We start from the raw sequence: 14,808 nt of genomic DNA on the forward strand, positions 1-14,808 counted from the left end.
CTAGTGCTCAGACATTGAAAGTCTTGCTGATAATTATTTAAAAAGTCTGATCATTTGCTTTCAAATGTGATGTAAATCCATTTCAATTTTGAAAATTCATTCCTTCTGTGAATGTACTTTGTCTACATTGCAAAAAGGCGCTTTATAAATCGCATTATGTTTATCTTACAGGTTCTCGTATCATGGCCAATTATGAGTTTGGTATCTGCACACTTGACATCAATGGTGTGTATCCAGAGGATTCTGGTACTGTGACATGTAGAGCCACTAATGTTAATGGCACTCAAGAAACATCTGGGAAACTGGTTTGTAGAGGTAGGCATTGCATTTTTTTGTTCTTCTTCAGGGTGTTGATGGTACCTGATGTTTAATGTAATTGATCCCATGTGACTTTGATATCAGAAGGACATTTCTCGTATTCAGAATGCAATTCGATATGTCTGGTGTGCTCTCATGTCCCACAAAAAATACAGTGCAAACGTTGTTATCCGATCCCTTAAGATAATTTGTAAGTTGTTATTTTGTTTTCATTGTACTCAAACAATAAGTATGGTACAAGGGTTACAACAAGGCCTAAAAAATTGTTTTATTGGCGTAACCCGACCAACCCTAAAAATAGGTGTGACCCCAGACTTTTTTTCTTAAATTGTTGCCAATTTTTTTAAATTTAACAAAATTGAAATTTAAAAAAAAATTCCAATTTATGCAATTTACAGCTTAAAATGTGTGTTTAAAAAATGCCAACCGACCTATCCTAATTTTTTTTTTTTTATGTTACACCAATCAAACAATTTTTTTTTAGACCTAACTCAAATTAACCAAAAGACTTCCCAAAGTATTAATCCATTTTTGATTACTCAATTGTTTTGTTACAGGAGGTAGAAGCCAATTAAGTAAGTAAATTAAAATATTGATATGCTGTGATAGCCAGCGTTGTGTGTCAGTACCAGCTATCCCATAATAATATGGGTCTCATCAGTCTCTGTCACAGACTAAGTCACTCACACTCTGCGCTTTTACCGTGAACACTATGCACAAAATATGATGACTTGTTCCATTTTTGCAGTCAAGATCAAATTGACAAAGTTGAAGGGCTTTGTTATTTATTCAATTAATGTCCCGTCTTATTTAGTGTGGATTGTCACTTGCATGTTTAGAATGATTTGGGATAACCAAAAAACAAATTTTTGATGATTAATGTCATATATTTTGATATTTTGAATCAAAATGGGAGAAACATGATTGATTAATATATATTATGACACGTTTAGGATTCCATTCATGAATAAAGAGCAAAGAATACCAACTTGATGTGGGGAAACAAGTAAAATACAGACTATACAGTAGGCAGAGGGGGACAAAAAACAACTAATGTAGGCACTGAAGTAGGTAAAGTTTGATAACCAAAAATTGCCAATTCCAAGGCCCACAGATGTGTTAAACCAGCAAAAACAACAGGGATCAATGGGAATACAAAAGTGCACTAGAACAAGTGATGTACATCACTGTACACATAAGCAGACATGCTAAACCAAACAACAAATGTAGGCACATATAAACAGTCAAAGTTCGATAGTCAAAAATGACCAATTCCAGAGCCCACAGAAGTGTATGGCAAACATACTGAAACAAGTGATGAAAATCGCTGTGCACATAAGCAGACAAAGTAAACCAAACAGAAAAAAAACCCTGATGTTTCAAACAAATAAACTGCTCTTCTTCAGGGACATACAACAAAATATAAATTCAAACAACAAAAACTACATGCTGCAGTTTAAAAAGTCAAGAACTGAAGGCAAGTTCAAATAGAACTCAGTAGCTAACAAGACAAACTGAGAGCAAAATAAGCTGTGTCTTAACTCAATGAAAGCTAGTTCACTAGTAGTAGTGAACTAGTGAACTAGCTTGCGAGTTAAGACATAGCTTATTTTGCTCTGAGCTTGTTGTCTCATTTGCTGCTGAGTTCTATTTGAACTTGCCTTTAGTTTTTGACTTTTATTTTTTTAAACTACAGCATATATTTTCGAATGTTTGTTTTTATATTTTGTTGTCTGTCCCTGAAGAAGAGCTGTTTATCTGCTCGAAACATCAGTTGTTTTTTGTCTGTTTGGTTTAGTTTGTCTGCTTCTGTGCACAGTGATTTTCATCACTTGTTCCAGTATAAGTTTGCCAGACACTTCTGTGGGCTCTGGAATTGGTCATTTTTGGCCATCGAAATTTGCCTGTTTTTGTGCCTACATTTGTTGTTTGGTTTATTGTGTCTGCTTATATGCACAGTGATGTTCATCACTTGTTTCCGTGCATATTAGTATTACCATTGATCCCAGTTGTTTTTGCTGGTTTAACATTTCTGTGGACCTTGGAATTGGGCATTTTTGGCTATCAAACTTTACCTACTTCTGTGTCTACATTAGTTGTATTTTGTCCCCCCTCTGTGTACCGTCAAGTCTGTATTTTAGTTGTTTCCCCACATCAAGTTGGTATACCCTGCTCTTTCCAGTTGTTCGTATATTCAAGGTATCCTCTTGTATCCTTGATGTGTTTTGTGTCCTCGTCCATTGGATTCAGTACCCACTTATTCCATTCATACATATTTTGTGCTTAGTGTGCAGCTTGTAGTGCACATCATAAAACAGTCAACAGCTATATAGGAAATAAATGAAAGACAACTTGCGGATTTCTGTTAGTATGCAACTTTTGTTGCATCCCTCCCCCCTTTTCATTCATTAATGATGCTGAAAATAACAGTGTTAAAGGAGTATTTCATGATCCTAGCATCTTCTTTTTATGACATTTTTCAGTGTTTATATCCTCGAAAAAAAGCTTATTTCCAAAATTTCAGTTGATTCCCATTTTGCGTTTGTGAGCTATGCATGATTTTGTGTATTACACAGCTCCATAGGCCACTGTGTTGTAATTTTGTTCTGGTATACAAGAAGTAATTCAAATTTGACCATATTTTTGTGAAACGAATTAGTTTGGAAGAAGTTTTTGTACATAAAACATGTAGCCAGAGGTTTGTAGTGGTATAAAACTTTTTTTTCAGAAAAAGGGGGGGGAGGGGGGTGATCACGAAATGCCCTTTGAAGCTGCCCATAGTAATTTCAGGATAGTACTTTCATAGTAGGTCTACTTTGTCAAATAATTACACAAATTGAGCTAAACCTCTCAGAAAGTCGTCTAGAAATAGCAAGTTGTCTATTACTGCAGTACTTGGATAGGATAGGTCCTAATTCTCTAGAGGTGTATACTTTTTGTGCGTGACTGCTCTCTAAATTACAAAGTCTTATTTTTAAATCTAAAAGACTTACTTTTAAATCTAACAGAGACTGTTATTAGTGACGAACCCTTTGGGATTTAAATTAAGTCTTTGTTAAGACTTAAAATTTTAAAACCACAAAAGACTTATAATATAAATCTCTTAGACTTGAAATTTAAATCTTTTCAGTTTTACCTTTAAATCTTTTCAAGATTTACTTATAAAAAAATCTTCTTGAGATTTAAAATTTGTAAAGGAGTTGGGATGCAGAAAAAACAACAACACAGACTCAAAATGTGCAATTTATTCAGGCAAACATTGATTTCTTTTATTGCAGCTCCATAATAAACACATTGAATGACATCCAAACATAATATCATAATACTAGTAATTGTGATATGTGTCAAATGCAGAAATTGAATCCTATGTGTATAATGCATAGGTAAGCTTATACAGCAGAAGCACAGACTACTACCTCAGCGATTGAAGATAATGTTCACATTTGCCCTTCGTGCACATGCACAACAATGTAAGCTTTCTCATGGAAGTTATAGTCACTGACATTGGCAATTACAGCATCTGGGATGCCATTCTGCAAAACAAATTCGTCCATATCACTTCATTCATTCGCTTGCCACCACACGAAATAGCAAAAGAAAGATGGCGGCTGAGCAGTCCAAGAAAACGTTTCGATTTGATCACGTGCACGCACCATCGCGTTGTGATTGGTTTACTGTTTAAGTCTTTCGAAAGATTTAAAAATAGAATTCCTTTTTCCGATCTCAAAGAAAATTTAAATCAAACCTCGCGTAAAATAAATCTTAAAGACTTAAAAATTTTCAAGTCTCAACTAAGATTTCAATTTTAAGTCTTTCTAATTTAGAGAGTGACTAGTCGTCCTGTGGAATAAGCCTTTTAACAGTAATGATGATAGTGTTAAACGGGATAGTCAAGTAGAGCTACAAGTTTCCTGTGATTGTCGATTTTAACAACCGAAGGAAATTAAATGATAATTTTTCTCATATACGACTTCAGCACAATATCCCAAAACTTGTTGTGGTGTAATTTCGTGTGCAGCGCCCTCTGATGTGATGTTTCGGCTTTACTCAAACCTGGTGTTGCCTTAGTAATGGAAGTGACAATATATCTTATAGTTCAAGCATAAGATTCTTTCTTGAGAGCAGTGACGTAGCCAGGAATTCCCACTCCAGTGGGGGAAGGAACGGGCAAAAATGCCTAACAGCTAAAAATAACCACAATCAGCATCCCATAAGTAGGGCAAAAGAGGAGGCAAGATATTCCATTGAGCAGCTCCCTCTGGCTATGCTACTGCTACTCCCCATTCCAGAAAAATACAGCAATAATTTTTTGGGATTACAAAAATATTATCCTTTTTTACCAAATGAAACATAGCTAGATCTTAATCCTTTAGTTAGTTCTAACTGGCAATAAAAGTTGAATTTCAATATTTTTGCAATTTGAGGGGAATGGACCAAAAACGTGTATTTTGCATGATTTCTTACAATTGCACTCACAAAATTCAAAGGCTTGTGATCATTGAGAGTATAGGCTATGTTTTGTTATGTTAATTGTGATAATTGGTTATAAAATATATTAGAAAATGTGTTTACCCAGAAAACATTTTGCTAAGCAAATCCAATGACAAAGTAAAAGTATTGAGTTACTTTTTTATTGAATTTGCCTAGCAGGATATGTGCAGTATTTATTATTGTTGGATCCTGAAATTAGTCTTAGTACAAGTATTTGGGCTTGATAGTATCTAGGGCTCATAGTATATGAAAGACTCCATAAAAATGCATGTTTTGGCCCTAATTTTGATAATTGTTTTTTTTTATAGATATTAGCAAATGTGTTTTCCAAAAACTAGAATGCATAACCTAAATTTAGTCTTATTACAAGTCTTTTGACTCGATTGTCACAACGTATGAAAAACAACCAAAAAATGAATGTTTTTTGGCCTTTATTTTAAACAATTTTCCAAATATTAAAATTTGACTTTTATTGCCAGTTAGAACTGACAGATTAGGATTTAGCTATGTTCATTTGGGAAAACAGGATAATTTCTTTTTAATCTCAATAATTAGTACTGTATTTTGTGGAATGGGGAGTAGGGCCTAACGCCTACATTATGTGTAGAATAAACATGCATAATTTTTCACTACATCGTCCTGTCAAGAAGATTATTACGTCTAATTAATGAAACGTCCATGTATACTTACTTGTTTTGCTCTATTAATATATATGTATATAATATTTGTGTCTACGCTCACCTGTAATGGGTTTGAGCACTTTTAATTCCAAAGCTAGTCACCTGAAAAATAATACTTGTTGTATATAATAGCAATATGGCTTTCAATTGATTTCTATGGTGAATTTATCAGCCAGCTTAGTATGCTGCTTGACACCTTTTGCTCCAAATCAAAACTGCAAATTAGTTTTGTGTGCTTCAAAACTTTCATATGCTTTCATAATATCTTCCACAGGGGGAGTATGAATTTTAAATTGAATGAACACATTATCACCTCCATTTGAATTTCATACATCCCTTGAGAAAGATTCAACCTGAATCTTCCACTGAGGGAGGATGTGTTTCAAATAGACCTGTTAATGTGTTCATTCCATATGAAATTCATACTCCCCCTGTGGAAGATATTTCCAAAATATTCCACAGGGGGAGTGTGTATTTTAAGTGGAATAGCCCATTCACTTTACACATGGCAGCTTTGTAATTATTTATTTGTAGTACTGACATGCTGTTTTTTAGTGCAATAAAGCCGCTTTCTTTGTTGCAGACAAGGAACATGAGTGATTGCCATAACAAGCTTTATATACCTCATATATAGATTCCTCTCATCTGATTGGTTAAAAGTGGAGTCATTAAAATAGCTGTGCCCCCTTTTTCTATCAAGATGACGTCATAAAACAACTGTGCCCCAGGCACAGTTGATTCTATGCCCGGAAAATAATTGGATATAATTGGATAATCGCAACCCGAATACACAGATCGTCAGATACATTGCGCACTCCACTATACGGCCGGCGTTGATTACGAGTGTTGAGACTATCGCGGTCACAGTTCGCAATGAATTTGACCTCTCCTTGCTTGATGACGATCTTTAACCGCCGCCGTAGTGAGTGCAGTGATTGTTTACAAAATATTACATGTCAAGGATTTATACCTGCCAAATGTCACTTTTTAGACAAATTACTACGACCTGGAGACTCGGCAGTGTGTGATGTTAGCACAGAAACGGTAGGGTTGTTTTAGATTATGACATCGGTAGATATCGGTCCAAATTCTGCACCCTTGCTCTTGCATGCACTGTCATGCTCAAAGTGATGCTGTGTGCATTTAAGCCTAAAGGCCTATGCAGTTAAAAGCTTGTAGGCCTTGTCAGTCAGGAAATCTTTTAACCAATCAAATGAGAAGAATCTATATTATTCGAGTATATAAAACAAATATTGACTGCTTAATATTCGGGCACAGTTTAAAATTATAGGCCCTCGGTGATGTCAAAACCATGACTATGCCCTCAGCTTCGCTTCGGGCATAGTCATGGTTTTGACATCACCTCGGGCCTATAATTTTAACTGTGCCCCTCATAGCAGTCAATATTTGTATAATATAACATTGTGGCTATTCTTGGGATATAAGAATGTTTTTGTTACTATGTTTTTTTGTTTGCAGGTCTAGATGGTGTTGTGTCTGATACTCAGCTACCTGAGGAAATGCACAGAGGAATCATGGCACATATCGAAAAAGAAGATGAAATTCTGAGGTAAAATGCACATGCATGTATTCTCCTATAGTTTGATCAGCTCGTAATCGGCGGGCCTTATAACATTGCGGATTAATATCAATATATTTTATTTTGAGAACTGTCTTGTGACAACTCGTCAGAAATACCACAAATTATTATTTAAGTAATATACTTTGTCTATACTTTATTTAACACACACAGTATAGAGCAGACAGGTCAACAATGTCACTCTTAAAGTTGGTCTACTTTTTGGCGTAGTGGTCAAAACCTAACAATTCTCAACCAATTACGAGCTGATCAAACTATATAGAGTGTACATTGTGCATGATTATGATCCAGGGTGACCAAAATTTTGAGAGGAAGAAAATAATAAGCAAGACTAGATACAAGACCAATTGCTTGGGTAGAATATTGAATCAAAAATGCAGGTCGTTACAATCACTGTCACTTAAAGTGGTACTACACCCCCTGATAAATTTTGTGACTAATTTTGCATTTTTCTCAAAAAACAACTACACACTGGTAACAAAAGTTATGTATATTATAGGGGCAAGGAATCCAATTTCAATGATTCAAGACAAGTGGTTCATTATATATGTTAAGAAATGAGGTACATTCTAGCGGTACCTATTTTCTTATCATAAATAATGTACCGCTTGTCTTGAGTCACTGAAATTCCAGTGTAGTATTAACTGGATTCTTTGCCCTAAATATACATAACTTTTGTTACCAGTGTGTTATTATTTTGTGAGAAAGATGCAAAAATAGTCACAAATTTATCAAGGGGTGTAGTACCACCTTAATAACATTTACACTACTCAGGGGAAAAAGGATCAGATTAATTATTAGCATTTTTCAAAAACAGCATTAACATAAATGTTAATTCTCTCTATAACAGGGGAGATGCGGCCGACCTGCCACCAGCAGTTAAGTTTTATGAAACTCCTCACTTCATGATACCACTCAGTGATTGTAAGAAGAAGGAAGGTCGGGATGCACACTTTGCGTGCAAGGTGGAACCTGCCGATGACCCCAGACTGAGAGTATTATGGCTGCGTAATGGAAAACCACTAGTTGCAGGTAGGTGAAATGAGTTCAGTTATTAGTATAACTGGAGATTAAAAAAACAGATAGAAAAATTCCTTTATCATTATTCCCTTTATGTATTATTTGTATCAGAGTTATGACAAGAATAGGCAGTAGGACTGAAGGGGATTAAGCTTAAAATTGGTAATAGCTCTAAAAGCTCTATTTTGTTTATACTGACTACTGAGATGATTATATCATGTAATTAACCAATCAGAGGCACTGTAAGAAAGGCAGTAGTGGTCATGGAGTTAACATCAACACTTGTAAATGTAAAGTGATTAGAGCTAATTAAACTTGATCTAAAAGCTCTATTTTGATTGGTTACTCAGATGATTATATTATGGAATTAACCAATCAGGGGCAATGTAAGAAAGTCAGTAGTAGTCATGGGGTTAATATTAGAAGCTGTATGACTGCAGGAATAGGCCAAATAAATTGATAAACCCCAAAATAGAAAGATTTGAAATATTTTACCAATAAGGATATTGGTTATATCTCTTTTGAGATATGAATAATAATTGGACATTCTGTTAGTTTTAAAACTTCTTATGTGTTTTTGCAGGTGCTCGTATCCAAGCCAAATGCGAGTTTGGTATCTGCAGTTTGGACATCAAGGGTGTGTACTCTGAAGATTCAGGAACTATCACATGCAGAGCTATGAATGATAGTGGAACTGTTGAGACACACTGTCAACTACTTTGCCAAGGTAAGATGACTTTGTATTCAACTTGAGAGACTTACACAACTTCTTGCTTAAAAAAGATCAAACAAAAGCAATGAAACAAAATATTACCAAACAATTGACAAGTAAGATCTTGACCACAAGTGATGTTCATGAGATGAGTTTTAAGTATATTTAATACAGATGTGATGTATGTCAAAGGAGAGTTCCATTGATGTTGAGCTGCCACAGTACATGCTGTGTCAACTACTGAGTCTGTATTCAACTTAAGAGACTTAGATAACCTCTTGCCATGTATATGCTTAAAAGATATCAAACAAAAGCAATGAAACATAAAATCAAAGACTAGTATTAGGCCATCTTAATTAAATCCTGAGTCTCAAAGATAACTTCTGCAGTTGTTAGTAAAATCGTGCACGTAGTTCCCTTTGAAAATTAAGAAATTTGTTTTTTTATGCCTTTTTTCTTATTAACAAAAAGGTGAAAATTAAACTCAAAATTCCTCTTTGATTTCAAGTTTTCAACACAGAGAAGAATTATTTTGTAGCAGTGACTATCCACTATTCCAACATTTGCAACAGACATTGGATAATTTCTGCACAAAATGCTTGTAAAACCTGTACTGACACATAAAAATAATAATTAAAAAAACCCCAAAAAAATGCATTCCTCATTAGGTTTTCAATTTCTCACAAACTTCGAGACTCAGGATTTAATTAAGGTAGCCTTAACATCATTTTTGGTGTGTTTTTTATCTTGTATTGACATCATTTTTTTTTCAATTCTAGCTCTGCAAAGTTATAAAATTCTATTCTTATCATTGAAACACATTTCATATGTTTTATTTTAATTGTCTTAATTTTGGAATGCTTGTAATTTCACAGACAAAAATGTCATGATACGTAAGTTGGGTGAACAATCTGTCCCCTATGCCTTTGTACTGTGGTGGTAAATTGTGACATATTCTGTTAAATCAGTTAGTACTGAGCTTCACATTTTGTTAGGTCAAAGTCAGAAATATGATGAGGTCTATGGTAAAAGAATATGGTACAACTGAAATTGTAGAGTAAAATTCCGCAGCAAAATTTATTCTTGGTGACGTCTAAAATTGGTATCTATTTTGAACAATTTTACACTTTGCCAGTTGCAACACATAGTGGTGTACGAGAAGGACACAAATATGTTTAGGAGAAAAACGTGTTTTAAGGATATGTTAGTAAAAACAAGGTCGATACGCCTCTGCTGTTATTTCTGAGTGGCCCGATTCCATTTCAAATTGAAGTTTAAGGTTTGTTTAAACTATTGAATTGTATCTTCAATAGTTAAAAAGGAATAACTATTATATGATAGAGCTAGCTCTAAACTTATATATCACTTTGTGAAACAGAAAATTGGCTAAATTACTCTACACCACTATGCGACTGACGATTTGAACTTCAAAAGTTTACTTCAGTTTTAACTGATTTTTAAGATATGTCACTGTATTTTGGGCTCATTAATGTGTACATGTATTAAATGAAGTAACTCAAAGATTGGTTTGTGTCTGTGATTTGCTGTAGTATATTGTATATTTGTAACCCTTGCAAAGGTCAGAGGTCAGATAGTCCCGAAAAGTCCTGGGTGTGATGGGGCTCTCGTGTTTGAATCATTTTATTGTTGTGGTTTATATATTCTCAAACTGGCCTATATATAGTCCAAAACTTGTTGAGATCCCTATGTAAAATGTCAGAAAGTAACTTTATGATTTGATTTTCTTGTAATAATAGGCATATTAGGCAATTTAACTGAGCAGTCAATGTTGCTGATTTATGAAAGAACTGTAATGGTGAAGAAGACAGATTTGATAGATGTAAGGCGACGAAAGACCTTTCAAGTAGGGTCAGTCAGTCAGGCCTGTTTTTTGTTGCAAAAGACCTCAAATATAACAAAAATCTTTTTGTAATTTAGGAAAATACAAAAAAACCAAAATTATTTCTGAATTTTTTTAAATTGAGTCAGCATTGATTTGTGCAGGAAAAATTTGTTTCTCAATTTATGTAAAATCTTTTTTTTTTGTCACCTAATTGGAAAATAGTTTTCTTTATCACTACAGTTCTTGCATAACAAATTTTGCAGTTAAACATTGCTTTATTTACATGCTGTAATTAAAGCTGGATTTACACTCAATCACAGAGCGAGCAGTGATTGGTTTCTGACCAATGGGTAGTGCAGGAGTCGCATTCTTGTACGTCTGTGCTTCCTGGGACCCCTTAAATTACAAGTTGAAATTGACAAACGGGTCCAATCAAAACTACATGAACCCCTTAAATTTTTTGCTTAAATTATGTTAATCTTTTGCCGAGTTGCCCATAAAATGTGTCACTGTCAAAAAAGGAACCAATAATATGACACAGAAAACCCAAGAAATCTTCTGAATAGAGCATTCCCAAATCATCAGACCCCTTAAAATTCTCATCGGACCCCTTTGGGTTTTGCAGGGCTTAAAGGGTCCAGAAAAGCTTGCAATCTCATTGGTCAACAACTAATCGCTGAGGGTTGGAGTGAATATAAGCTTAACTGCTGCTCTCATGAATTTGTTTGTGAGTAACTTTCCCAAACAGGGTGTGCTAATGTCCTTTATATTGCGTTGTGTTTCTAGGAGGTTGTTGCTGTGTTCAAAGTGAGAATTATTGTCATTTACATCGTAATCCACTTTGATATAATTACTTTTTGTTTCAGAACGAAAATTGCCCATAAGCAACGTAGGTTCAGGTAAATTATGAGTCTTAGGATAATAACATGTAGACAGACTGCTGTGGAGATATATATATTTATTACACCTCATAGATATTCATGGCAAAATCATGCCATTTAATCGGGCAATCACAAATGACACAAAGTATCACTATTATTAATATGACACTGTATATAATATAATTTAGTTTAATAAGCCAGAATCGGTTTATCGTCTTCAATTTAGTTTAATACACAAGAATCTGTTTAGAATATAGAAATCGCTAATCATAGCAAACTACATGTGTAATTGACTATTCGGTTTTAAATCCAAACACCTATGAAAGATATGATGTTAATCTTCCACACACAGAGTGTGAATTTCAAATGGGGTTACCTGAATGGGTGATTCCATTTGAAATCTACATCTTCCAAAGGGGTATATGGATTTCACATGGAATATAGCCCAATTATGTAGAGGAAATGTAGTTAAAATTTCAGTGATTTTGTAGTTTACAAGTTATCTAAACCTGTCCACCTTGTGCAACAACAAACAGCTAGACCCAGACCAAAATATCAGTGATTTTGTAGTGTACTTAAACTTTCCCACCTTGTGCAACAACAGACAGCTAGACCCAGACCAAAATATCAACCCTGGGAATCTGGGATTAACCATAACATAGCCAAATTTAAACCCTGTTAATTTGACCCAGCATTCAGTACCCCCTGTAAATTCAGTACATAAAGACAAACATAATTATCTCAAAAATTATCTTTAATAATTTAAATTTTACAAATGTGGACATTGGTAATCTGACGTATATCTTTAAACAAACTTGTAATTTCACAGCGAGAAGTGAGCCCTACATTAAAAGTAAGTTGTGTGAAATAACTTTTGATGACTTCATTGAACCATTGCAGTGGTGATCATTTGCATTAAGACTTGTTTCAGGTCACTTAATTGCTTATTTGTTTAGGACCATAGTTTAATAATGCAATCCCTTGTGGAGTGGAGTCCTGTGTACACTTATGCAATGTGGTGTCTTTCAAAGAATAAAATAGATTTTACAATGTTGATTGTTGCTGCTTCCTATATCCCAATTTATTAATTACAGCTTTTATAATTCACTCATTGACATTTATCTTTTGTGGAAAAAAACAACATTTAGGTAGCAGCTATTATTGCAATTTGATGTGATAGAGCTTTAGGTATATACAGCTGATAACACCAAGCAGCAGTCTAGGCTACGATAAGCTTCCTCCACACTGCAGCGATTATTGCAATTTGATGTGATCACAGAGGAGAAAGAAACAGAGCGCATACAACCAGTCAAAGTCCCGTGTATTGTATGATGTAAGTTCTCGCATATTCATGAGGGCCGATTGTTCGATCGTGCCATGTGTAACAATCACACCAGCTCTGTGTGCCTTCAGATATACGCGATTGAGCATTGCGTGCTTTCGCGATAGACCGTGAAAATATGCGGTAATTGCGTTGCAGTCTCGCCTGTCGCATTTCATGGAACAATTGGCCCTCATTATCGGGTGATGCTGAGACTTTGACTGGTTGTACGCGCTCTGTTTCTTTCTCCTCTGGATGTGATAGAGCTTTAGGTATATACAGCTTATAACACCAAGCAGCAGACTAGGCTACGACAAGCTTCTGCCACGCAGCAGCGATTATTGCAATTTGATGTGATAGAACTTAGGTATTTACAGCTGATTTTATGTTGTAACACCAAGCAAACTAACTCAACTATCTTGAATTCTCCTGACAGGGCAGCTGACAGGCCATCTCTAGTAATATTTGAATTACTGTTGTCAAGATGTTAAATCGGTATTTTTGTCTGATTTCTTTTTTAGGCCGTGGTACAACTATTACTGAAAGCCAACTCCCTAGAGAAATGCAAGCTGGTATTCAAAGAACTCTTGATTATGATGAGTACATGAGAAGCGAGTAAGTATGCACTTCAATTTCAGATGCTCACGGAGGCCACCGAGCAAAGGGGGTAACATTTCCAAATTGTCCCACTGATCCTAAAATGACTTTAAGAGACACAACTGTGTGCGAAAATTTGCAATTTTAACTCCAAAATGGCTCAAAATTGTGGCAGAAAACGGGGCCAACAGATGATACAACTTTTGGTTAATTTTGTCCCGGTATTTGGAGGCAGAGGAGGGCAGTTAGGTCCTCTTACCTGGTCGGGATCCTCTGCTTTCCTTCCCATCATTTTAAAATGAAGAATCAATATAAGCAACATAATTTGTTTTTGTTTTTAATGGAAAGAACAGCAAACTGAAGTAGAAAGTCATTTAATTAGTTTGCCTACACTTTGATTTGCCTCAAGCTTGGTAGTGATGTCAGTGCTTTTAACCCCATGAGAAGTACCTGCTGATTGGCCAAAATGAGTATTGTCTCCAATTTTGAACCAATCAAGGAGGGTATTGATAAGATCATCTGCAAATGCAAGTTTGACCATAAATAGTTTAAAGCATAGTCATAATTGGCAATTGAAATGAACATTTCAAGTTATCAACCAATCAGAAATGATGTTAGATGACCAGTACTCAGGTTAGGCAGTTTCACCACAAGCATGCCAACAAACTATCTTAGTATACACTCTGCGGGATTAGGTTAGTATGATTCCGAACTGCAACCAGCAAAATAAGCACCTATGTCACTACCGAATGGGATGTAACACAAAGTATAGTTGCATAACACACAATTTTTCTGATAGTTTAAATTTCATTTGATTTAACACTACTGCCATCAGCATGAAGATTTGCCATGCACACTGTGATGAAAGTGTGGAATAAAGCAGAAAGTGAACCAACTCACTCATGATTGGTTAGTATTAAGCATGCAAGGGCATCCATTCGCATTGTAATTTGAAATATGGTCATGGTCAGATCGTGTACAGCTATAATTGGCAGCTATGTTCATTCAGATGAAATATTTACTATAGAAACAAGATTTCATTCACCATTTGACTCCCATTTTACATTTATTTCCCTCCCCAGTCATCCTGTAACAGACTATGGTGCACGAGGAGATGCTGAATCTCAGCCAGCACCTAAGTTTACACATGGTCTTAATAGTCTGAAGATCCAAGAGGGTAAAGATGCACATTTTGCCTGCAAAGTAGAACCAGCCAGTGATTCCAATCTGGAAATTGAATGGCTCAGAAATGGAATACCAATTCCAGCAGGTATGTTTGTCTGTCTGTCTGGGTATCTGTCTACCTGTCATTCTGTTTGTTTATTTTTTTTTTATGTCGAGTATA

At 35.2% G+C, this 14,808-nt stretch overlaps 1 protein-coding gene across 1 annotated transcript in view; it reads left to right on the top strand.

Moving 5' to 3' along the window:
• The window catches only part of LOC140167508 (titin-like), a 104,624-nt gene that overhangs the window by 502 nt on the left and 89,314 nt on the right, over nucleotides 1-14,808 (top strand). Inside the window, exons 2-11 of the mRNA XM_072190813.1 lie at nucleotides 172-315; nucleotides 876-893; nucleotides 6,969-7,059; nucleotides 7,940-8,121; nucleotides 8,693-8,836; nucleotides 9,697-9,714; nucleotides 11,531-11,563; nucleotides 12,375-12,398; nucleotides 13,388-13,481; nucleotides 14,546-14,733. Coding sequence (XP_072046914.1) covers nucleotides 172-315; nucleotides 876-893; nucleotides 6,969-7,059; nucleotides 7,940-8,121; nucleotides 8,693-8,836; nucleotides 9,697-9,714; nucleotides 11,531-11,563; nucleotides 12,375-12,398; nucleotides 13,388-13,481; nucleotides 14,546-14,733 — 936 coding nt within the window. The remainder of the gene's footprint in view (nucleotides 1-171; nucleotides 316-875; nucleotides 894-6,968; nucleotides 7,060-7,939; nucleotides 8,122-8,692; nucleotides 8,837-9,696; nucleotides 9,715-11,530; nucleotides 11,564-12,374; nucleotides 12,399-13,387; nucleotides 13,482-14,545; nucleotides 14,734-14,808) is intronic.

Source organism: Amphiura filiformis, chromosome 13, assembly GCF_039555335.1.
Source record: "Amphiura filiformis chromosome 13, Afil_fr2py, whole genome shotgun sequence".
Taxonomy (NCBI): domain Eukaryota; kingdom Metazoa; phylum Echinodermata; class Ophiuroidea; order Amphilepidida; family Amphiuridae; genus Amphiura; species Amphiura filiformis.